General features: G+C 44.9%; 1 protein-coding gene across 1 annotated transcript; it reads left to right on the top strand.

Moving 5' to 3' along the window:
* Positions 1-709: 709 nt before the first annotated feature.
* Positions 710-24,574, top strand: cercam (cerebral endothelial cell adhesion molecule; the record flags this gene model as incomplete). The annotated part of the gene is made up of 12 exons (XM_083657339.1): positions 710-903; positions 1,540-1,650; positions 8,160-8,277; positions 8,530-8,664; positions 10,156-10,360; positions 10,545-10,664; positions 10,876-10,952; positions 11,669-11,775; positions 12,887-13,019; positions 13,971-14,098; positions 15,477-15,680; positions 22,026-24,574. The coding sequence occupies 12 exons, from the start codon at positions 710-712 to the stop codon at positions 22,243-22,245; spliced, it is 1,752 nt and encodes a 583-aa protein (XP_083513465.1). The 3' UTR covers positions 22,246-24,574.
* Between the last annotated feature and the right edge of the window lie 1,714 nt (positions 24,575-26,288).

Below are 26,288 nucleotides of genomic sequence, written 5' to 3'. Positions count from 1 at the left end.
ATGTAAAGATGCATGTTTTCTGCAAACATAAATAACACAGCAGATTCTTACCTGATGTAACGGCTCCATCGTGGGCTGAATGCCAAGTTGATGTGCCAATCTGTTAATTAATAACTTATATAAAGATGTAACTAACAAGTGGCATAATGTACTTTTGTTACAATGTTACAAACACATGACATTGTTACAATGTAGCATTATTATTCTTTCTTCTCATTATATTACACATTTTGATATGGGATCTATGCTACATCATATCACTAAATGCGATGAGGATAGAGCGCCTTTTGAGGAAAAACTTTGGCCAAATGAATGCTTTTGTGAACATGATCTTTGTGGAGTTTACACAGCGTGAGCGGGGGGAAATACCACAGTAATTACTGCTTATTTGATACTACATTGCTTTTTAATTACTAGTAGTATGATATGTTTGCAGAGGTTTCTGACAGAGTAGAACCGGGCCAGATCCGCGGCTAGCGTCGTGGTTTTCTCTCTGGACCCAGTGCGGAAGTTGTCATGTAAAACGCTCTCTCTGACCGGGCTTTGGGTTGGATCTGGGCTTGGAAAAGTAGAGCAAGCTTGTAACGTAACGTGGAAAGAGGGGGGCTGCAGGCAGAGAGTTGGGAAGGAGGAAAGCCCTCTTCTGTCGGGAGTGCTGACGCGGACAGACAGAGCCAGAGGCGCCCCGCCGTCCCGTGGATTTTCCACCATGTTGCTTTGGTTTCTGCTGTTGGTTTGTCCGTCGCACGGCTACTTTTCCGAGGAGAAATACCCGGAGGAGTCCAAGATGCAGCCGCCCACGGTGGTCGTCGCGATTATAGCCCGGAACACCGCGCACTCGCTGCCCTACTACCTCGGCGCTCTGGAGCGGCTCAACTACCCCAAAGATCGCATCTCTGTGTGGTGAGAGAGAGAGGCTCCTCTGTGGGTTTGCATGCCGGGCGGTTGGTAGAGAGAGAGGTCACTTTTGATCGGACTTTAGTAGCCGTTCAAAAGGTCAATCACATTGAAAGTGCTTTGTGAATGACTTTACCCCTCCTCCTCCTCTCCCAGACACCCCTCTGTGTCCAGGCGGCTGCTGCTGCTGCTTGTCCAAATTCATTCGCCATACCGTGAATTCCCTACGCCAAACTCAATGTTCTTTAAAGTAGCCTATGTAAAGTAGCCTATGTGTAGGCTACATTATTAACAAAAGTAGCCCGATTTTTGCAACGAGTTGTCCCAAATGGGTCTGCAACTGAGTTGTCATCAGAGGAAATAGATCAAAGCATAAACAGTTATAACAATCTCACCAAATAGCCTATAATTTAGACGTTCTGTTGTGGTGAACTGGGTGAACTCTGTTCTGGTGTGTGCTGTGTGGGTTGTGCACATAGTACTAGTAGCCTACAGTAAGTAAAGTACTTTAAATTGCATGCACACTTTACTAGTTATTCTGTCCATTAACAACTCCCCCAAACACACACACACACACACATGCATGATGTCATGTAAAAGAGGTTGTCTCTAACATGGTGCTGCTCTCCCTGTGGTCCTCAGGGCTGCTACGGACCACAACACAGATAACACCACAGCCCTGCTGAGGGACTGGCTCACTGTCATGCAGAAGTATTACCATTATGTTGAGTGGAGACCCATGGACCAGCCCACGTAAGACACACGCACACACGCACGCACACACACACACGCACACACACGCACACACTCACACACACACACACACACACACACACACACACACACACACACACACACACACACACACACACACACGGACCAGTCCTCATAAGTCCAACTGCATTCAATTATTTCTCCGTGATGGTCTGGGGGGGCGGGGGTGGAAAAGTAACTACTGGTTTCCCAGCAGCAGCGTCCTACTGTGAGTGATTCATCACAGGGGTGTGAACAAGTAGGTTCTCCCTCCTGCAAATGGAGCCGTGGTGCTAAGAGAGTCCTTTCTCTCATTGTAAGGCAGCACAGATTTTACTCTTCTAAACATGAAGTCTGGATCATGTCCGGCTAGCCAGAGCAGGATATTTTCCGGTCTTACCTTTCTAGACATGAGGAGTCTGTGTTTAGAAACAGCTGGAAATGGTCCGTATTCTCTCTGCCAGTGGGCGGGGGGCGGGGGTGCGGTAGCATGTATCGATAACAAGAAATGTGATATGGAAACAGCTTTAGCGAATCTGTAACCAAACTCCATTAAAAAACATGCCGTTTTAACAGAGGATCCATTCCGACCATTCAGGCAATAACGAGGGGTGGCAATGTGCCAAAAACGAGCCCTTGCCTTTGTTACATAAAGCCGCCCAGTCAAAATAGTGGTGGCACCATCGTCAATCACTGTGGGTGATTTGTTTTACAAGTGGCATTCAAGTCATATCTGACTAGGGGGCCCTTTACACGAGGACAGTTTCTGAAAGAAACGACACAATAGCGTTTCCTTCACACCTTCTCCCTGTTTACATGAGCGCTGTTGAATTTTTAAAACGCCGTAATGTACATGCCAGGTCGCTAGGTGGCAGTGTGATCACCTTATTCTTTGCCCATACAAGGACGCTTACTGCATGACGTAATTTCGCTTTAAACGCGGAAGTAGAGTACACTTTCCGCAGTCATTTAGACTTGCCAAAAAGCTTTTTTCAAGCTAAAAAAAAACTAACTGTTAAAGTTTTAATATTTGTCGGGTGAGAATGTAACATATATGTGACCAGTTTATCAGAATAACGCCTATTGGAAATCTTTAACGAGCAGCGAGGACCGGGAGCGCTGACTGTGATCTGTCACCCTACTGCTACTGGCAGTGAGAAAACACTGTCGACTGCTTTTGTAACTAACGTTAAATGCCGACCGGGTACAGCCATCGGCTCCTCGCAGCAGTAACGCTATGAACATGTAACTGAAGTTGGCCGCAGTGTAGCTTAATTCTGAGTGTTGCCAAACTTCATTCATACTGACGTTGTATTTGGTTGCCAACTCGCGCACGGCTATGGCGTAATCGCATGTGTCGCGTGTGCAGGCACGCTACAGGCACGTCAGAGTTTCTGAAATGTGCCGTTCCAAAGTGATTACATGGAGCGCTCAGCGGGAAGCGTCTCTAACAATTTCACTCTGGAGGGTGGTTTTAAAATGTGTCGTTTCCTAAGCGCGAATTCACCGTCGCCGTCTTAACGGGAGGCACTAACGATACAATAATTCCCCGTTTCCATAGGAAACCGTCCTCGTGTAAAGTGCCCCTAGTTTTCCATTTATTTCTCTCCACAAAAGTTAGGCTAGGCCTATGTCTCGATATAGGCTGTCAGTCAGCCAGCTCCTCTCATCGACATAACCAAATAGGCTCCTCTCCACAGCTGTGTTAGCTTGGACCCTCACAGTCACACAACACTGGCTGCCTCAAATGGCTGCCTCACACAATACTTGGCTGCATCCAACTCGAGAAAACTTTTCAGACCCTCCTGGAGACAATCTTTTTCAGAAGAGACTAACTAGCGACAAATCTGGAGACTTATTCTGACATGGGAATGATGGGATTAACATTACCAGCAAGCAGCAGTAAAAGCAGGCAATGACGATAGCTGGGTAAGTCCCGCTAGCATCGATGCTAAGTTAGCAAAGTACAGCGAGAGCGCAGCTGAAGCACATGGCTATTATTAATGTTAACGTCCATATTAATTAGCCATGTGCTTGCGCATTGTGTATTGGCGATGTCAAAGGGTGGCGATTGACGATCTGACTGAGGTCAAGATCGCACAACTCTAGTAGGCTATATCATCTCTCTTGTTGCATTTTTAAACTGGCAGATGGGGGACAAAGAAACGATTCAACTTTTAGTTGTTTACTCACCTAATTTGGCTCTCTTCCAAATAATCCAGCCATTCATGAAAAATAATTATGGGACATTGTGACAAAGTGGGTGAGAACACACCATTTGTCCCCATTGCACATCACCTCTCAATCTTCATCAATCAATTAGTCTTACTTGCATCACCTGCATTCAGTCAGTCAATCATTCTCAGTAGTGAGGTCACTGGTAAGACCAAGTGTGGGGGGGGGTAGGAAAATAAATCTCAGTGATCTATCAATGTTTGTGACCTGTTTAGGTAAAGCTTGCAAACCTATGTTTAATGGTGAGCTGTGTTTAAGTATTTATATGTGGAATTGTGTGACAACTTGTAACTTTGATACTTACCTGTTTCAGAAGATGAATGGACTTCACCTGCACCAGTACAATGGTTTAGACAGGAGGGGCTCTTGGTGATTGAAGGGGTGGCTATATAAGCAGTTGCTTTTGGGCTGCTGGGGAGAGAGATCAGCATGTAGCTGTGTGCATGTGATGGTAATTTAAGTTCTGTTATTATGAGTTGAGTTTTGTTTAGTTAAGTCAAGTTAATTGTTTATTTGGAATTTTCTATTTTTTGTACTTATTTTTGGATCGCCTGCACATTGTGAATAAATCTCATTTTTGCTAAAACCTGGACAAGCCTCTGAGTCTGCCTCCTACTATTGCATGCCACTGGTCAGGCTTCCTAACAGACATTAATGGTTTGTAAAGTGCCACCACCCGCCCACTCAGATATAACAGCTACATGATCTGGATCATGAGCTGCCAGTGTTAAACAGCAGCTGCTTTTCCTATAATGCGGATCCTATACTAGTGGTTGAGATGGTCATGATCCGCACTCGCGGGAGTGCGCATAAGCCGGCTAATTGTTTTTAAACATGCAGGCCAACCGGCTAGGAGCTGGTTATAATCTGGATTCCACTGCATGTTAAGAAGTGGCTATTGAGTGTGTGAGATGTTTTGGGGAAGTCAGGTCATCAGAGTCGTCGTGAGTCCTGACTGAGTGGTAGTGAGTTGTTGGTTAAACTCACTCCCCAGTATAAAAAGGCCCGTTAACCAGCTCCGCCAAGGGAGCTAGCTCTCTTGGTGTTGTGGTTTAGCACGTACGCTTTGGAAGCAGGAGAGAGGGTGGAGAGAGTGTTGGTTCGATTCCCGGCCCGCCTCCGGCCCTGGGCAAGCTCTTAAGATGGGTTACATTGGTGCCGTGACTCAGATGCTCAGTGTGCGTGGAGTGAGTGAATCAGAGTCCTCGTTACACATGAGTTTGTAGACGGCTTCCCTGATCAGGTAAAGGTAAAGGTAATAAAGCCTTTATTATTCTGTTATTCACCTAAAGTGACTTTCACCACCATGCTTCTGTTTATTCAAGGAATGATGCTACAGCGCGTCTCTGCTTGTCCATATCCCTCTGTGTGTGTGTGTGTGTGTGTGTGTGTGTGCGTCTGTGTGTGTGTGTGTGTGTGTGTGTACGTGTGCGTGCGTGTGTGTGTGTGTGTGTGCATCTGTGTGTGTGTGTGTGCGTCTGTGTGTGTGTGTGTGTACGTGTGCGTGCGTGCGTGCGTGTGAGTGTGTGTGTGTGTGTGTGCATCTGTGTGTGTGTGTGAGTGTGTGCGCATCTCTGTGTGTGTGTGTGTGTGCGTCTCTGTGTGTGTGTGTGTGTGTGTGTGTGTGTGCGTGTGCGTGCGTGCGTGCGTGTATGCGTCTGTGTGTGTGTGTGTGTGTGTGTGTGCGTGTGCATGCGTGTGTGTGTGTGTGTGTGTGTGTGTGTGTGCTGGAGGGCTTTATTATTAAGACGTGTTATTCTTTGGCTTATTCCTCATGTCTTATGTTATTTCTGGATATGCGTGTAGCACCTGAGCACCAGCTCTCCAGGCTCCACCAACCAGCCCGCTCAGTGGAGGGAAGTTCACATGTTTAAAGGAAGGGTAAAAAATAATAGCTTAAATCTTTTCAAACTCTGCAAATTAAGTTGACAGAAAAAAAAACGTAAATGAATGCAAAAATGACACAATTCAGGCTAAATGTCATGATATGGTATCATCATGAATGGTGCTAGTGTGTCGATAATGTATCCAGCTCAACAGGCACGTGACTTTTCGTGACGTCATTTCCCCCGGAAGTAAGTTCCATTTTCTCCATCGACATTTCGATAAATCCAATATTATAACGAGTTTTAAAGTCGAAGTGAACCGGAGGCGAATACAATAGCACGAGCATCTGAGACTCAAACAAATCTCGTCTGAGATGACAAGGTTGAGAGGCGGACCACAAGCCGCACAATGCCGGGTGTCGATGATTTGATTTGACAATTCTGTCGACTGGCTTTGGCATTGGCCAATCATGGCGTGTTCTACCCCCAAATCGAGTGGGATTCAGCGTGTTGTCGTGCTACGCGAGTGGGATCCGCGGAGTATCAGGCAGCCACCGGCTTCGTGCGGAGCGAGCGGACAATCCGATGCATGGGTGCTGCCCGCCCGCCTGGAATCTCCGAGGGGAGACCCCTGACAGCCAGGCTTTCAAGCGCGCACCTTTATCGCTATTTCTGTAAATACGATATTCGTGGAATGCGCGTTTTAACGAGCCAGTTACATTTCTTTGCATTCTTAGACATTATCATTTTTGTTTTTGTTCATGTTTCATACAATTGGCTAAGTTAGTAGTTCGTTTATGGGATAGGAATTCTGCCAGATGACAGGCACTAGGCGCCATTTTCTCTTTCTTTTAGAAGAGAAAATTATCCTGAAATGAAGATTTGATTGACAGCTGCCATGTCGTGATATGATTGGTTGAAATGGGGTAGAAATGTTATAGTACTAGGTGACGTCAGCAAACTGTACATTACTGTTATCAATGAAATCTTGAAAAATGAACTTTTGATGTGAAAAAGTGTGAAAAACTAAAGGAATTAGATTTTTGTGTTTTTTTTTGCATACATTATTAAATAGGTGCACTGCATACCCAGGTATTTGAACCAAAAGAAAAGAAAAGTCATTTTTGGGTTCAGCTCGACTTTAAGGCTCGAATTAAGCCAAAAAGTCTTCCAGAGAATCTTGAGTGATCATAAAACATTCGGTTTACGCGAGAACAAAAAAGGACCGGTGAACGACCTTCAGTTTAATTTGATACATAAAGGTGCAGACATATCTCGAAAACAAGATGGTTACAAACATAGACAACGCGAATAAACTGTTGACTCGGCTGTCGCACCCGGCGGTCGCCATCTTTACTTGGGGTAAGAAGTCAGAGAGGGTGAACTCTGACCCAGAACTCGTCTATATCCACTTCAGTATTTGCATAACTAGGATAAGCTTCGCCCACTTTTGATTGACAGCCATTAGAACCACTCCCTGAGCAGTTTTGTTCTTGATTTCCTCAGCGACATGTATGAGAACAGTCGTTTGTGTTTGAAGGTTGATACATAATCTTTCATTTTCTTTTTTTTGCAAAGACTTGCACTGTGGCATTTTCAGATGGCAACCTTTCAACCTGAGGTTAGACTTAGTTTAGGACTTTGACTTGCAGTCATTTCTGTACTGACTCTCTTGTGCAGGCTCTCTCTGACCACCTGACTCTCTCTTGTGCAGGCTCTCTCTGACCACCCTTACAGAAGAGACACATTAGGTTCACGTGTCCACATCTGGTGAAACGTGGACACATGTTAAATTTCACATGTGCAAACATGTGGAACACATGTAAAACCCATGGGAAGCCTGTGGTTTTGGAACATTTTCACATGTTATAACATGTGATAACATGTTTTGCCACATGTTGTATAGCAACATGTTTTCCACATGTGGAAAACAACATTTACATGGATTTCACATGTAATCACATAGGCTTCCCATGTAATCACATAGGAATTTACATGGGTTTCACACATTTCACATGTGAAAACGTTCCAAAACCACACGCTTCCCATGGGCAAAGCACATGTTTCACATGTGTTCCACATGTTGTCACATGTGACATTTTACTGTAGGCTACTGGCAGTAACTAACATTAAATGCAGACCGGGTACAGCCATCGGCTCCTCGCAGCAGTAACGCTGTGAACATGTCACTGAAGTTGGCCTCAGTGTATCTGCTGAACGTTGCCAAACTTCATTCATAGTTTACAGTTTAACGATGTTTACGTCTTACACGGAAGAGAAAAAGTGGACGTGGCAACATAAGGTGAATAGAGAGGACACACACACACACACACACACACACACACACACACACACACACACACACACACACACACACACACACACTGATTATAGTATTGAGATGTTCAGTGGTACAGTCTACCTCCTCTCTCTCTCTCTCTGATCCAGGTCGTATGCAGGAGAGCTGGGTCCGAAGCATTGGCCCAACAGCAGATATGAGTATGTGATGAAGCTGAAACAGGCCGCGCTCAACTTCGCCCAGAAGCGCTGGGCTGACTACATCCTGGTACATTCCAATATTTATTATACCAGCCCGCTTGAGATTCCGAACATCCCTCTTTCTTGTTCTATACTTTCTTTTACCTTGTTAAATATGTTGCTTCACCCAGGAAAACGTTTTGGCTACGATCGCTCCGGAGATAAATCTGACGACAGAATTATTACCACTACAACCACTCTCTCTCTGCTCTGTCTCTGTCTCTGTCTGTGTGTGTCTCTCTCTCTCTCTCTCTCTCTCTCTCTCTCTCCCTGGTTTCAGTATGCCGACACAGATAATATCCTCACCAACCCAGACACCCTCAACCTGCTGATAGCAGAGAACAAGTCGGTCATCGCTCCCATGTTAGACTCTCAGGGAGCGTACTCCAACTACTGGTGTGGGATCACTCCACAGGTGAGGAGCACTTCAGAGTGTCACCTTCACACCACACATCTCGAGGTCATAAGGCACACTGAAGAACAACAGTCTCAAGGAAATGGCAGCATACTAATACTAATAACTAATAGGGCTGCCACTAACGATTATTTTCATGATCGATTAATCTGTCGATTATTTTCTCGATGAATCGATTAGTTGTTTGGTCTATAAAATGTCAGAAAATGGTAGCAAATGACGATCAGTGTTTCCCAAAGTCCAAGATGACGCCCTCAAATGTCTTGTTTTGTCCACAACTGAAAGATAATATCAGTTTACTGTCATACAGGAGTAAAGAAACCAGAAAATATTCACATTTAAGAAGCTGGAATCAGAGAATTTAGACCTTTTCTCTTAAAATTGTACTCAAAACGATTAATCGATTATCAAAATAGTTGTCGATTAATTTTCTGTCGATCGACTAATCGATTAATTGATTAATCGTGGCAGCTCTAATAACTAATACTAATATCAGTAATGTTAGGTACTATACTGTACCTTGGAGGGAAGATTACACATACACAAACCTAGGCTAAACTTGCTGGAATTATAATTTGTATTGTTGCCATCATTGCTCAGGAAGGACATGGCATTGACTAGGTCCTAGGACATGAAAACCCCTTTTTTTTTTAATAGTTTCCCTAAATAGATTTGAGGGAGAACACATATTTGGCCATTGCACAAATGCACATAAGCACATATTTGACTACTGAACTGTATAACTTTCCATTCCAAGGTGACACCACAGATATTAAAAGTTATGTTCAAAGTAGCCATTCTTTTCCACCATATAGGCCAGTGATACTCAACTGGCGGCCCGCGGGCCACATGCGGCCCGCGGGCGCCCCCTGTGTGGCCCGCGATAGAATTGCAAAAAAAATAAAATAAATAAATACAGTGCACCTGAACGGAACATGCAAGATACCCGCTGAATAAGTGTCCAAATGTTCATGTAATTCTGGCCAATACTCCACTTCTGTTATAGCATTTCAGTCTGGAATATGGAATATCTTTCATTAATCTATGATTTAGCTACTAAATTGTCAAATACCGCCGTCTGCTCGCTACCCAGGCACTTATGTACTGTATGTACTTAACCTAAGTAACTATCCGGTGTGCACAACATTGTCAGACTAAACTCCGTCTGACACCTACAATCCGCTACAGAAAAATGTATATTGTTTGTTTATTAACTGGCCCCTGGCCTTCTATCATTTCACGAAAGTGGCCCCCGGGCAAAGCAAGTTGAGTATCCCTGATATAGGCTATATAGCCCATATTTTATATTTCACCAAAGACACATTATCTGTTGTTGTTATTGATGAGAGCTGAAAAGATTCCAGGCTGGACTCTCAGGAAAACCGTGATCATGTGTGTGGCTTTAGTGTTGTGTGTGGTTGAGTGTTGGCGCGCGCGCGTGTGCATCCATTTTGTCCTAACAACAAAGCCCACTCCATCCTCTCTCTTAAGGGTTATTATCGTCGAACGGCGGAGTATTTCCCCACCCGGCAACGGCACAGAACCGGCTGCTACCCGGTGCCCATGGTCCACTCCACCCTGCTGCTGGACCTGAGGAAAGAAGGCATGAAGAAGCTGGCCTTCTACCCGCCTCACCAGGACTACTCGTGGCCCTACGACGATATCATCGTGTTCGCCTTCTCCTGCCGGGCCGCGGGTCAGTCAGCGCCGCTTGTGTCCACGTTTTCACAATCACACCCAGTTAGACAGAGACAACACATACGCTCATATACGCATAGATTTATTATTACACACATTTATTGTAGGATGTTTGGTGATTGATTGATTGATTGATTGATTTGTTGGCATTGATTCATTCCATGCTCTTTGGGGCTCTTCAGAGATACAGATGTACCTGACTAACAAGGAGCGCTACGGCTACCTGAACGTCCCGGGCAAACCTCACCACACCTTGGAAGACGACCGCATCAACTTTGTCCACCTCCAGCTCGAGTCCATGAGTGAGCGCAGATTTCATTTTGTATATGTTGATAGGTATTTTTTCACATTGGCAGAGTGTAAAAAAAGAAAGAATATGCAGACTAAAAAAGTAATAAAAACCCCCAAAAAGTATTATCAACCATATTATTGGACTGTATTAATTCAGATTATTGTATTAATTTAGGCTGTTATTTTCTGCGAACTAACTCATATCCCCTCTCCATCTACAAGTTTATGGTCCTCTCATGTCCGTGTCTCGCTACGTCCACGTGTCCCCGAAACAGAGAGACCTCATGGGCTTTGATGAGGTGAGCGAGACACTCAGCTGTTGATCTTCTAGGAACATTCACATATTTTAGCTGCTGATTGTTTCATACTGTATTATACAGTGTCATAGGATTTTTGCAACAAATCGCTTATTCTCAGCTCCCTTGAAAAAGCCTTGTATCATGGCAAAAAAAAAAAAAAAAAAATCAGACTCAAGAGTCAGAGATGCAACACTGCTACAGTTTCAATATTTTACTCCACTTCTTCAGTGGATTTGATCAGTGTCCTGGGGTTTAGCTTGTACTCTGGAAGACTGTCATCTGTTACTTACAGTGCTAAACTCATATTTGGGGAAAATGGGCCCAATAGTTTACTGGCAATAATACATCATGATGAAAGCATAAAGGAATCCTTGTACTGGCTGGGAGAATCTGGATGGGGGCGCGACCTGAATATTTAACATACTCTGCCTCCAAAAACATCACTGAACGCACTTAACCATCAACTGCTTGTGTTTACTCTACCAACAGTAAAAGACTGTTGTTGGTTTTCTGAATGAGTGTGAAGCAGGATATTAGTGACAAATTCCATCCATTTTTAGTGTACATTCCCTGGCCGGGTAGACAACAAGTTGAAGAAAGTCCCGACCGTACTGTGGTCTTGCTTAGGTCGTCCAAGATAGGAAATGACATCATGCATGGTCATGGTTGAGGTGGTTCTACACACTGACCTCTGACCTTTGACCTCCTCTCCTCAGATATATCTGATCAACCTGCGGCGGCGTGACGACCGCAGAGACAGGATGCTGCAGTCGCTCAACGAGCTGGAGATCGACGTGAAGGTGGTGGACGCCATCGACGGAAAGTGAGTACGCTGTCAAGTCTCACACAATGACAGGAAGTGAGTGACAACGAGGACGGCACGGTGGCTCAGTGGTTAGTTGCCTCACAGCAAGAAGGTCCCGGGTTCGAACCCCGGTCCGTCCCAGGTCCTTTCTGTGTGGAGTTTGCATGTTCTCCCCGTGTCCGTGTGGGTTTTCTCCGGGTGCTCCGGTTTCCTCCCACCATCAAGAAAGACATGTATGTTAGGGTTAATACTCCTGTCAGTGCTCCTGACCAAGGTACTGGCAAAAGAACTGGAGTTGGTCCCCGGGTGCTGCACTGCGGCTGCCCTCTGCTCCTATAGTTCTAGGAAGGTTCCTAGTAGAGGATGGGTCAAATGCAGAGGATGAATTTCCCCAAGGGGATAAATAAAGGATAACTTAACTTAACTTAACTTAACTTAACTAACTTAATAACTGAGTTTGTGTTAGAGAGAGAGAGAGAGCCACTAGTCAACCTAGTGACATCATCTAGCAGCGCCCCCTAGTTGGCAAAAAGGTGAAATGTTGTTGATCTTTCTAGCAAATCTAGGTACATTTCAGACTTGAAAGCAGTGTCCTGTCTTATCTTAGGTGAAATGCAAATGAACTAGACTCATATGATCAAATGTTTCATGTTTTCATATAATATTTGAGGGAAAACAAAAGAAAAGTGCAAAAACATAAACAGGCTGACTACAGGTTTCCATAAGTTAAATTTAAAACATTTTAAGACCTCTATTTAAAACCAGCTCAAATCAAATCGAACACCAATTTCATCCCAAGAGGAAAAGGAAAAACCCAAAGTATACTGTCCACACCACCAGGTAAACCAGCCACACTAAAAGTTATTTCCTACTAGATATTAAACCGCTCCTGAAACCACACACAAAATGTCAACTCCATGATGCAAATCGTCAAATATTGGTATTGCAAAATGTTGTTTCAGGAGCGTATTGAGAGATGTGATTCTTTTACCATTTTACCACTAATGTGAATACAAATACAGCCATTGCCAATTTTCATTTTGTGCATCCGTGCGTGCGTGTGTGTGTCTGTGTGTGCGTGTGTGTGTGTGTGTGTGTGTGTGTGTGCATGCGTGCATGTCTGTTGCAGTGCGCTGAACAGCAGTGACATTAAGATCCTGGGCGTGGACCTGCTCCCAGGCTACTATGACCCGTTCTCTGGACGCACACTGACCAAAGGAGAGGTCGGCTGCTTCCTCAGCCACTACTACATCTGGAAGGAGGTGAGAGGACACACACACACACACACACACACACACACACACATCAAGTGCTTCATCAGCACATTCGGAAGCTGTCTTATCTGTCACCATCTTGGGGTTCTTGCGCGGCTCACGTGAGACGGCACGAGATGGGGGGTTTCCCAGAGCTGCAGCTCCGCCTGCCAATCACCCCCAAAACATGGTATTTTCTATCCTGTATTTTACTCTAAACGGGTGAGTTACATAAGAATCCATCCCTCCTACTCAGTTGTTATGAAAGGTTAAATTAGCTATAGAGCCCAAAACCGCGTTTCAGTTCATTTTGTAAACACACTGTTAGAAAGTGGGGCATTTTAACATGGGGAGAACGGGAACTACATCACTTCCGGGTCCTGACTCAAGTGGCCATTTGAGGAACTACAGCTTTCAGGATCACTTCCGCAGCTTCCTCTCTAAACGCCCGGCCAAGCTAGCCCACTGGGTCTGGGGACCCCCAGGGGTCCTGGCTGGAGGGGGTTCCAGGGGTCCCCAGCAAACGGGGGAATCATTTATTTTCACGATAATTCCATCCATAAGTAACACAATGACAGAATGTGTGACTATTTTGGTCATGGGTTTCATATTCTTTCTGTAATAGAACATCTAAAAGCAAAAATCGTATCAGTTGGGGGACCCTGCGACAAAATCTTATCAAATGGGGGTCCGTGGTCTAATTTGTGTCAGTTTAGGGGTCCTTGACGTGGTTAAAGCACATACCATGTTGCTGCAACACCCTGGATTCAGCCTGAGACCCAGAGTTCGTTAGGGTTCTCTCTCTCTCTCTCTCTCTCTCTCTCTCTCTCTCTCTCTCTCTCTCTCTCTCATAATTCCTAAATAATACTGTTAATTGTCACTCAGTCTTACCTCTCTCTCTCTCTCTCTGATAACACATATATACGTTCTGTCTTTCCCTGCTCTTTGTCTCTGTCTCAGATGGTGGACCAGCAGATGGACAAGGCGTTGATCTTTGAAGACGATGTTCGTTTCCAGGCCAACTTCAAACGACGAGTCCTCCGACTGATGGAGGAGGTGTCTCTGGTGGACCTGGACTGGGACATCATGTAAGAGAGACACAAACTTACTACAATATACTCCTTTTCTATCAATAAAGTTGAGTCAACGTCGATCAGTCGTCACGTGGTGCAGTGTTGGTATAACAATAATAACAATGATCATAATAAAAGTCTGTCTCGCTTACTGAGTGGAGGACGTCAGCAGCTGTTTGGTATAAACTCTAGAGAATGTAGTGCCTGAAGATCTCAGGAGATCAGCAGTTTTAGAAAAACTCTAACCAGCATTACACTCTGGTCCATTGAGGCTTCTGTCAGAGGAGGAATGTTATCTGTCATCTTCTGTGATGGATTTCTCCCTGTATGATTGTTGAATGTTGGTGCTAAATGGCGAGTCGAGGAAGAAGCACTTTCGAGGGACTGACAGCAAAACGTGTCGATGCTTTAGATCTCTGAACATCGTATAAATATGGAATTATTCTGCACTGGAAATACTTTGATTCTGTTTGGCCACTTCTCCATGGAAAATACATCAGTTAAATACCACAAAATGGTGGCCTTGTACCCCCATTCATACCGTGTGTGTTTCCATGTTTCCAGATTTCAAATTTTGCAGCACATGGAAACTGTTTTCGGTGACATCATGCTGGCAAAATTAGACACAAAAAAAATTCTGCCACAGAATGAACACATTAGTGCAGTGCCCATTCTAAACGTGCCTGTCCAGAATGCTGCACAGAGCCCTGCTGCTGCACAGAGCTCTGCTGCTGCTGCACAGAGCTCTGCTGCTGCACAGAGCCCTGCTGCTGCACAGAGCTCTGCTGCTGCTGCACAGAGCTCTGCTGCTGCACAGAGCTCTGCTGCTGCACAGAGCTCTGCTGCTGCACAGAGCCCTGCTGCTGCACAGAGCTCTGCTGCTGCACAGAGCTCTGCTGCTGCACAGAGCCCTGCTGCTACACAGAGCTCTAATGCTGCTGCACAGAGCTCTGCTGCTGCACAGAGCCCTGCTCGCTTGTTTAGTCAAAGTGTATTAATATTGACTATGTCGCAACACATCCACCAAGTGTGAGGGTGAACGGTTCTCGAGATGTGAAGGACACACAGACATACCAAATTCCTCGCTTTATACAGTAGTTCGATTTATTGGATGGAAGCTGGATTATCAAATGTAGCCGTTTTGTTGTTTGTGTTACTGTGGTTGCCATAGCTTCAAAGACAACATGGACATATTTAGCCACACGTGCAGAACAAATGCTACCAAAATTAGATGCGTTCCCTCTCTCAGAGCCAACATGTGTTGGCAGCGAAAAACTGCAACGTTGCAACAACAGATGATCATGCTCTGATTCTCTGGAGGTTGTTTGGTGGTTTGTTGTTGTTGGTCTTCTTCTTCTACTATATATTCTTCTACTGCTCTTTGTCGCTGTAGATACCTGGGCAGGAAGCAGGTGAACCCTAGTAAAGAGGAGCCGGTGGAGAACGTGCATAACCTGGTGATGGCCGACTACTCGTACTGGACTCTGTCGTACGCCATCTCCCTGCAGGGCGCCCAGAAGCTGCTCAACGCCGAGCCGCTGTCCAAGATGCTGCCCATCGACGAGTTCCTACCCATCATGTACGACAAGCACCCCAAGTACGTACACGCACACACACACGCACACACACATACACATACACACACACACATACACATACGAACACACACACACACACACACACGTGCAATTTTGAACTAAACCGCCTATGCCCATACAAGGGCGTGTGGCTCAATTTTGAACTAAACCGCCTATGCCCATACAAGGGCGTGCCACTCAATTTTGAACTAAACCGCCTATGCCCATACAAGGGCATGCACACGCGCGCGCGCGCGTGCACACACACACACACACACACACACATGCACGCACGCACGCACACGCACACACACACACACACACACACACACTAGTGGCAGAAATGTGCTCACACATGCATGCACAGATGCACTCATTCATATATTTCTTAGATTTGTCATTCTGTCGCGTGGATCGACGGACATCTTGGGAGAGATTAAATAACTAATCCACTACAGTCATTATGAAACTGTATTATAATCCCTCACTTCACCCTCCTTACAGCTGCTCCTCTGTACTCACACTCACACTTCTGCACTGAAACTCTTTCTCATAATCTACAAGCTAAGCTGCACGCTTCTTTGTCTGCTGCCAAACCTACAAAGCTCAAACTGACCCCATAACTCCCCAAAAATACATGTTCTCATGGCTGCGCGGACATATACATTTAGCATAGGTTTTCCCGGAATGCGTAGCTCCAATCATTATTGTTGTGGCCGCGGTTTAACATCTGTAGGAATCTCACCAGCTTCTTTGGAATAGAGGTCCTCCTATTCTGGTGATTTAAATATGTCTGCTGCTTGTCGAGCTGAATTACAATGCCACATTTCACAGCAGCTCTTTCATCTTTCTGGACATCATTTAGAAGATTGAGACAATCTGGACAGCCACTATTTATTTTCAGGCACGGCGTGGCTGCCAGACCAACTTAATAGAACCCAGACACGGTGTCGGGCAGACAGTGGGAATTCAAATCGGTTGGAGTGAAGCAACATTCGTTTAAGTTGTCTGGAATAATACAATGATAATGATCTAGCACGTCGTTTAATGCCGCCAGTGTCCCAAAAGCGATACCTTAGTTTGCCCACTAGTCCAAAAATCACTGCTCTATTCCTCCACTAGCCTCCTTTATCCCATAACCCAGAGATGTTTCTCTGATCTTCATTTACTTTAGTGTGTCGATGACGTTGGAGACGAGGCGTAAAGGCTGAATTATGCTCACCCTGCCGTGAAGGGCGTGGGGGTGGAGCGAGGGCCGGGCGCGTCAAATGACGTAAATGTGTTGGCCGTGGTTATTCGCTACCTCCGTCGGGCGCTCGCGTTGTGCCTGATTTTTTTTCTCACAGCGCGAGCAACGCACGGCTTCTCTCCAAACATGTCCGCTTTCAAGCCACTGAACCCTGGACACTGAGCTGTGTTTTCGCCACATTTCTTGACCCATGTGGTAGGCTATAAACTTTGATTTGCAACTGTTCGTTTTTAGTCATTTCACCAAGTAAATATGTTGTGTTGAGAGCATTATTGAGAGATTATTGAGAGAGATTAAAAGCAGCACAGAGTAGTAGGCTATCAGGGCTGAGAAGTAAAAACGGCTTTCAGTAAAAACAAGTTTGGTGATTCCTTCATGTGCTGATGTGTGGTCGTTTGAGAGTGAAAGCGCACTCAGTACTGCACATAAAAATAGTGTTTCATTGCGACTTTTCACGGGCTGTTCTCACCATTGTACAATACATGCTGATCACTTTCTGAGTATAATGGCATCACCCCCAGCGCGAGGTCTACACGGTGACTCACGGAGACTCGCGGGGCCCCACCCCCACGGAGCTTTGCTCGAGTATAAGAGCACCTTTAGAAGCCAAGTGCAACCAGGAAGTGAACTACACTGGTGTTTTGCAGATAGTTGAGCGCGGTCTGAAATCAATGAAAGTGTTTTGCAGCAGTAGATCTGTCTTGGTCTATATCTAGTCAGAGAAATAGAATCGATGTAATGAGAAGGTTTGGGAAGTGAGGAAATGACATCATTATTACATTATAGCTTTTCTTATCCAGCTGACGATGAGTGTAACAGTCAGCTACATCAGATTACATTCATCTCACATTACATGCGACAGTATTCCTGTTACCCTCCAGTCACTGATCATGTAACAGATCATCATGAATGCCAGGCCATCCCATACAGTACCATAGTGATGATGTAGCAGAGTCAACGTGGGCACATAACATACAGTACCATAGTGATGATGTAGCAGAGTCAACGTGGGCACATAACATACAGTACCATAGTGATGTAGCAGAGTCAACGTGGGCACATAACATACAGTACCATAGTGATGATGTCACAGAGTCAACGTGGGCACATAACATACAGTACCATAGTGATGATGTAGCAGAGTCAACGTGGGCACATAACATACAGTACCATAGTGATGTAGCAGAGTCAACGTGGGCACATAACATACAGTACCATAGTGATGATGTAGCAGAGTCAACGTGGGCACATCCCATACAGTACCATAGTGATGATGTCACAGAGTCAACGTGGGCACATAACATACAGTACCATAGTGATGATGTAGCAGAGTCAACGTGGGCACATAACATACAGTACCATAGTGATGATGTAGCAGAGTCAACGTGGGCACATAACATACAGTACCATAGTGATGATGTAGCAGAGTCAACGTGGGCACATAACATACAGTACCATAGTGATGATGTAGCAGAGTCAACGTGGGCACTTAACATACGATACCATAGTGATGATGTAGCAGAGTCAACGTGGGCACATCCCATACAGTACCATAGTGATGATGTAGCAGAGTCAACGTGGGCACATAACATACAGTACCATAGTGATGATGTAGCAGAGTCAACGTGGGCACATAACATACAGTACCATAGTGATGATGTAGCAGAGTCAACGTGGGCACATCCCATACAGTACCATAGTGATGATGTAGCAGAGTCAACGTGGGCACATAACATACAGTACCATAGTGATGATGTAGCAGAGTCAATGTGGGCACATCCCATACAGTACCATAGTGATGATGTAGCAGAGTCAACGTGGGCACATAACATACAGTACCATAGTGATGATGTAGCAGAGTCAACGTGGGCACATAACATACAGTACCATAGTGATGATGTAGCAGAGTCAATGTGGGCACATCCCATACAGTACCATAGTGATGTAGCAGAGTCAACGTGGGCACATAACATACAGTACCATAGTGATGTAGCAGAGTCAACGTGGGCACATAACATACAGTACCATAGTGATGATGTAGCAGAGTCAACGTGGGCACATCCCATACAGTACCATAGTGATGATGTAGCAGAGTCAACGTGGGCACATCCCATACAGTACCATAGTGATGATGTAGCAGAGTCAACGTGGGCACATCCCATACAGTACCATAGTGATGATGTAGCAGAGTCAACGTGGGCACATAACATACAGTACCATAGTGATGATGTAGCAGAGTCAACGTGGGCACATCCCATACAGTACCATAGTGATGTAGCAGAGTCAACGTGGGCACATCCCATACAGTACCATAGTGATGATGTAGCAGAGTCAACGTGGGCACATCCCATACAGTACCATAGTGATGATGTAGCAGAGTCAACGTGGGCACATAACATACAGTACCATAGTGATGATGTAGCAGAGTCAACGTGGGCACATCCCATACAGTACCATAGTGATGATGTAGCAGAGTCAACGTGGGCACATAACATACAGTACCATAGTGATGTAGCAGAGTCAACGTGGGCACATCCCATACAGTACCATAGTGATGATGTAGCAGAGTCAACGTGGGCACATCCCATACAGTACCATAGTGATGATGTAGCAGAGTCAACGTGGGCACATCCCATACAGTACCATAGTGATGATGTAGCAGAGTCAACGTGGGCACATCCCATACAGTACCATAGTGATGTAGCAGAGTCAACGTGGGCACATCCCATACAGTACCATAGTGATGATGTAGCAGAGTCAACGTGGGCACATCCCATACAGTACCATAGTGATGATGTAGCAGAGTCAACGTGGGCACATCCCATACAGTACCATAGTGATGTAGCAGAGTCAACGTGGGCACATCCCATACAGTACCATAGTGATGATGTAGCAGAGTCAACGTGGGCACATCCCATACAGTACCATAGTGATGATGTAGCAGAGTCAACGTGGGCACATCCCATACAGTACCATAGTGATGATGTAGCAGAGTCAACGTGGGCACATCCCATACAGTACCATAGTGATGTAGCAGAGTCAACGTGGGCACATCCCATACAGTACCATAGTGATGATGTAGCAGAGTCAACGTGGGCACATCCCATACAGTACCATAGTGATGTAGCAGAGTCAACGTGGGCACATCCCATACAGTACCATAGTGATGATGTCACAGAGTCAACGTGGGCACATAACATACAGTACCATAGTGATGATGTAGCAGAGTCAACGTGGACACATCCCATACAGTACCATAGTGATGATGTAGCAGAGTCAACGTGGGCACATCCCATACAGTACCATAGTGATGATGTAGCAGAGTCAACGTGGGCACATCCCATACAGTACCATAGTGATGATGTAGCAGAGTCAACGTGGGCACATAACATACAGTACCATAGTGATGATGTCACAGAGTCAACGTGGGCACATAACATACAGTACCATAGTGATGATGTCACAGAGTCAACGTGGGCACATAACATACAGTACCATAGTGATGATGTCACAGAGTCAACGTGGGCACATAACATACAGTACCATAGTGATGATGTAGCAGAGTCAACGTGGGCACATCCCATACAGTACCATAGTGATGATGTCACAGAGTCAACGTGGGCACATAACATACAGTACCATAGTGATGTAGCAGAGTCAACGTGGGCACATAACATACAGTACCATAGTGATGTAGCAGAGTCAACGTGGGCACATCCCATACAGTACCATAGTGATGATGTCACAGAGTCAACGTGGGCACATAACATACAGTACCATAGTGATGATGTAGCAGAGTCAACGTGGGCACATAACATACAGTACCATAGTGATGATGTAGCAGAGTCAACGTGGGCACATAACATACAGTACCATAGTGATGATGTAGCAGAGTCAACGTGGGCACATAACATACAGTACCATAGTGATGATGTAGCAGAGTCAACGTGGGCACATAACATACAGTACCATAGTGATGATGTAGCAGAGTCAACGTGGGCACATACAGTATGAAGCATTGACCATATGAGGTGAAATGCACCTTGGGAGAAAAGCCTGCCAACCAGAAGGCTTGGCAGTGTGTGTGTGTGTTCTATCATGTGTGGAAAACTGGCTTAGAGCCAACAACCAGACCTCTTCCGTTCCCTTCTCTTCTCTTTCTCTCTTCTCTCTCTCTCTCTCTCACACACACACACACACACACATACGCACACACACACACACACACCTCTGATTCTACCGTAATTCGATTCTCTCTCTCACACACACACACACACACACACACACACACACACACACACACACACACACACACACACACACACACCTCTGATTCTAATTCGATATGCTTGACTAGTCCACTAAGAATGCACAAGAACCCCACACCAGACATGGCTCCTGCTGTCGCCCTTCATGTTTAGAGTGACTGGATTGTCTTTGCCTCTGTCTATCTCTTATCATATCTATCATGTCATATGTCATGTCACATGTCATATCTGTCATGTCATATCTATAATCATGTCATATCTATCATGTCATATGTCATGTCACATGTCATATCTGTCATGTCATATCTATAATCATGTCATATCTATCATGTCATATGTCATGTCACATGTCATATCTGTCATGTCATATCTATAATCATGTCATATCTATCATGTCATATGTCATGTCACATGTCATATCTGTCATGTCATATCTATCATGTCATATCTGTCATGTCACATGTCATATCTATAATCATGTCATATCTATAATCATGTCATATCTATCATGATATATCTATCATGTCATATCTATGTATTCCAAGATTTGTTCAAACTCCCAGGAATTCCCATGGCTCACCTTTGTCTGCATCTTGAAATAGAGAAGTAAAGTGACTCAATCTGAAGTTCCCATTCTGATGCAGTTTTACATACTATTGCCAAGTGTGCTAATACCATGGCAAACTATCTTGTGGTCTTGCTCATCAAGAGGAGGACCACGATGGACTCTTCTTCAACCTTTTTTTATTGATCACCAGTGTGTTTTTAAAACTCCCAAAGAAATCAAACACATGTGCTGCTCTCTGTCCCTGTTCTCTCTCTCTCTCTCTCTCTCTCTCTCTCTGCAGCGAGGACTACATGTCCCACTTCCCCAACCGAAACCTGCAGGCCTACAGCACGCGCCCCCTGCTGGTGCAGCCGTGCCACTACGCCGGCGACCCCCAGTGGGTGAGCGACACGGAGACGTCGACCCTGTGGGACGACGACTCGGTGCGCACCGACTGGAGGGGTTCCCACAAGACCCTGAGGCCCGAGATGCTGTCGAACGCCTACAGGGACGAACTTTAGGGGCCACGGCAGACCAGGAGCTGTGGGGGGGGTCAAAGGTCAAAGGGCACGAGGTCAGGGAAACAGATGCCGGGAAGAGAGAGTGTTCTCAGACTTCGCTTTTCAGCCCACTCTGTGCCGATGACATCCTGTGCTGGCAGTTGACCCGGACTTGGTGCATCGAGGCTGTCTGTAGAGACACGTACAGCTAACACCAGTGTGTGCCTGGATTGTCTCTGTGTGTGTGTGTGTGTGTGTGTGTTAGGGGTGGGAATCACCAGATGCCCACGATACGATACCAAAACGATACTTGAGTCACGATGCGATAGTATTGCGATATTGCGATATGCTAGTATTGCGATATATTGAATATTGCGATATTTCAATATATTGTGATTTCTTACTTTTTCAACTGCAAATGATGTCCCCAAAGGAAAACTTTGTCAACATCTGGTTTATATAAGATCAATTTTCCAGTCTGTTCGTCTGACTGCAACCATTTAATTGCAGCAACATTGTCAAGTAGACAGAATCAATTGAAAAAGCAATTGATTCTATTATTCTAGTACTGTAATAGCAAACCGTTTATTTGCACATTTGCCTGAGGTGTCCTTGGATTAAACTTGCACCACAAAGGCAATGAAAATGCCTCCAAAGAAAAGCCCATCCTCCTGAAGCTAAAGGTGATGATCCACAAATCACATTTCTTTCACTTCTTTGGAACATTTGGAATCTTCTGAATGATGACGTGTGTGACTGAGATGTGAGATGTTTGTGGTTGACGGTGCGCCCCGGAGCGTGTGAGTGTTTTTCTTATGATTGTTCAGCGTGGTACCAACGACAGAGCTTGTAAAAGGAGGAGGAGGAGGCTCATTTACAAGGACAATTTGTGTTGTTTGTCTGTTCACCACTGACTGACTGAGAGGCTCCAGAACCTGCACTGTCACAATACCTGGCCAGTCTGGACTAAAGCCTGAGAGATTTTATATTATTGTTACCATTTCCTTCTCTACCTGTACATTTCTAATTGATCTGTCATTCCATTCATTTGCTCCGTCCAAGCATTTCATCCACAGGGACTGTTAAGACATTCAACCTTATAAAAGGAAGCTGGACCAACCCTGAATTTATATTTCCCTTGGCTTCACTAATAGTTTTAGGGTGGATTGCCTCACGGTTCCTGGGGACAGTTTAAGACTGTTTTAGTGCTTAACTAAACTCAACTTCAGGACCTATTTAGTTGAAAGTGCTTGTATAACATCAGTGCACTATGCTGACGCGTTCTCATTCCCACCGTGGCCTCTGTTGACGTTTTGTTGACGAAAGTTAACACGATTGGTTAGGTTTAGGCAACTTGGTTAAGGTTCGAGTTATGGTTCAAACTGAAAGTAAAAATACAATGTACCTCGCTCGGGAGTCGAACACGCGCTCCCTCGCTTGCAAGACAGGGACTCTACAGGTCCGCCAATCCACCCTCCATCCCTAAGGTGCCAGCCACCTACTTCAACATGACACCGTCGTTATGTTAAAGACCGCCCCCCTAGTGGTCGGCTCACCCGCAACATGGGTTTCAGATCAGGGCAGTCGTTAGGTGCCTGTCACCTGACTAGTATTCCTCTCGGCCGCAACGTCCATTTCTGGACGAGAAAGGGTAGGCTACCTTTGGCCTCTGTATGGACACCAAGGGTCCTGACACAAAGTCAACATAGGACGTGTTGGGAATGAGACCATACGTGTGTCAGGTATGAAACTGACCTCTTGGCAGTTGAAGAGGGTGATCTTCTTGGCTCTTCTGGTGTTAAACATTGCCTTCAACTTTTTCAGACTGCTCTTCTCTTTTTGAGCAGAGTCAAATATTGCTACTATCCGCTATATCTACGATCACTACTTTTTTTACTCTCTTTTTTACAGTACAACTTGTTCCATGGCTGTTTTGTTAAAAGCCCTCTTCTAAGCCATATTAAAGAATATATCCTTAAAAAAAGTTTGTATCATAACTGGGATCTTGTCAGTCTAGGAATGTGTTGACACCTCGAGGTAGACTCTGCTGCACTCAGCAGATCTAGAGGTTAACTGGTGTAATTTTGGTGTCCCTCAGGGATTAGTCAAGTTACATATCTGTTGTATATGTATGTTTTTACTGCATAGTCTTAATTTATTCGTGTTGTGTCTTCTTCGATGTGGTCGCCAACATTGAGCCACACAACATGAAACAACGTGCAATCAAAGTGCAATGATGGTATGTCTGGATCACTCTCGCGTCACTTTTGAAGCAATGTCTTTGAGCAATCATGTTTTATATTAGAATAAGAGTATAGCAAACTGTTAAAAAGTTCATAAAAAATGTACCTTTTACACATATTAAATTGTCATTGAATGTGAATGTGTGTATGGATTTTGTTTAAAGATGGTATGCTGCTCAATTCAAAACCAGAATTTCTGTGGCTGCCATAGATGCAATATCTGTATCTTAAATGAGGGCTAAGAATAACAACAGCTACTGTACTAAAGGATCTTGTAATAACAGCATCGCCACAAGAGGGAATCATGATTTTCAAACAATTACTAGCTGATCCATATTTTCCCTGTTACTGTGTCCACATTGACAGTTAGGAGGTTTAGCAGTTCACTTGTGGGTAGTCCAGCTATAGCGGGTCCTGGTACAGCCACAACGTAGAACTTGGCGTTGACCCATTTGGACCCTTTGTGTTGACGTGGAATGTACAGTATATAGTTACAAGGCAGGGTATTGTGTGTCCACTGTATGCAGATAGCTTTATGTTGTTTTTTTCCTCAATCTCTTGTGGGCCTGAGATTCATCAGCGTACGTCTGTTTGAATGTACGTAGGGGAAGCGTGTTTCCTGATGTGTTGATCTTCAGGTGCAGAGTGTGTCCGTGACCTGCTAGGTCCGGTGGTCTCACAGTTCAGACTGTGTACGCCTCCTCTCTTGGAGGTTTGCTGTCGATGCTCTGCATGATGCACTTATCACTGATGGTGATGGAGTAAGAACTGTTTCTGGTATGTGCATTTTTCCTCATCCTCTTTGCTGTCTATTGCATCGATGCGCGGCTCTCTGTGTTGTCTCTGGTCATTTCTGGAGGTCTGGCGTCTGTCAAATTTGTTTTGTGGTGGTCGAGACTTACTTCCTACGTGTTGTTGTCTCTCCTGTCATTTTAGTGCTAAGGTTCTCATGAAGCTCTTCATCAGTGAACTGTCATTTTAGTGCTAAGGTTCTCATGAAGCTCTTCATCAGTGAACTGTCATTTTAGTGCTAAGGTTCTCATGAAGCTCTCCATCAGTGAACTGTCATTTTAGTGCTAAGGTTCTCATGAAGCTCTCCATCAGTGAACTGTCATTTTAGTGCTAAGGTTCTCATGAAGCTCTCCATCAGTGAACTGTCATTTTAGTGCTAAGGTTATCATGAAGCTCTCCATCAGTGAACTGTCATTTTAGTGCTAAGGTTCTCATGAAGCTCTTCATCAGTGAACTGTCATTTTAGTGCTAAGGTTCTCATGAATTGCCATAGCTCAGCAGCAGGCTTCTTCTTCTGAGCTTCACTGAGGCCATTTACACCTGGCGTTAACATGTGTTTTCTGTGATCAGATTGTGTTTTATCACTTGAAAGTACAGGTGTAAACACCCCCAAAACGCATTGAAGAAGGATTGCAATCTGATTGGCCAAACCACCTCCGGAGATGGTCAGGGATGCATTGTGTACACATTGAACACAAGTGTAAATGCAATGTGTGCTCTCAATCTGGATACAGCAACTGTATGCGGATTGAGAGGACAACCATTTCTGAAATCTGATTGCAATCAGATTGCAGAAAATGCATGTTAACGCCAGGTGTAAATGGAATCAGGCTGAACTGATAAAATACAATCTGATTGCAATCTGATGGCAGAAAACACATGTTAACGCCAGGTGTAAATGGCCTCACTGAGTCCAGTAGCATTTAGCCGTTTTAGCCCATCATCTCCAATGCCACGACATATTTTCCCTGCCTGTTTGGCTGCATCTGTTATTTCCTCATCTTCCAGATAAAGAGTCATTTTTTCTGT

Source organism: Poromitra crassiceps, assembly GCF_964638095.1.
Source record: "Poromitra crassiceps genome assembly, chromosome: 21".
Lineage (NCBI taxonomy): Eukaryota > Metazoa > Chordata > Actinopteri > Beryciformes > Melamphaidae > Poromitra > Poromitra crassiceps.
This window is presented reverse-complemented; position numbering and strand designations above follow the sequence as displayed.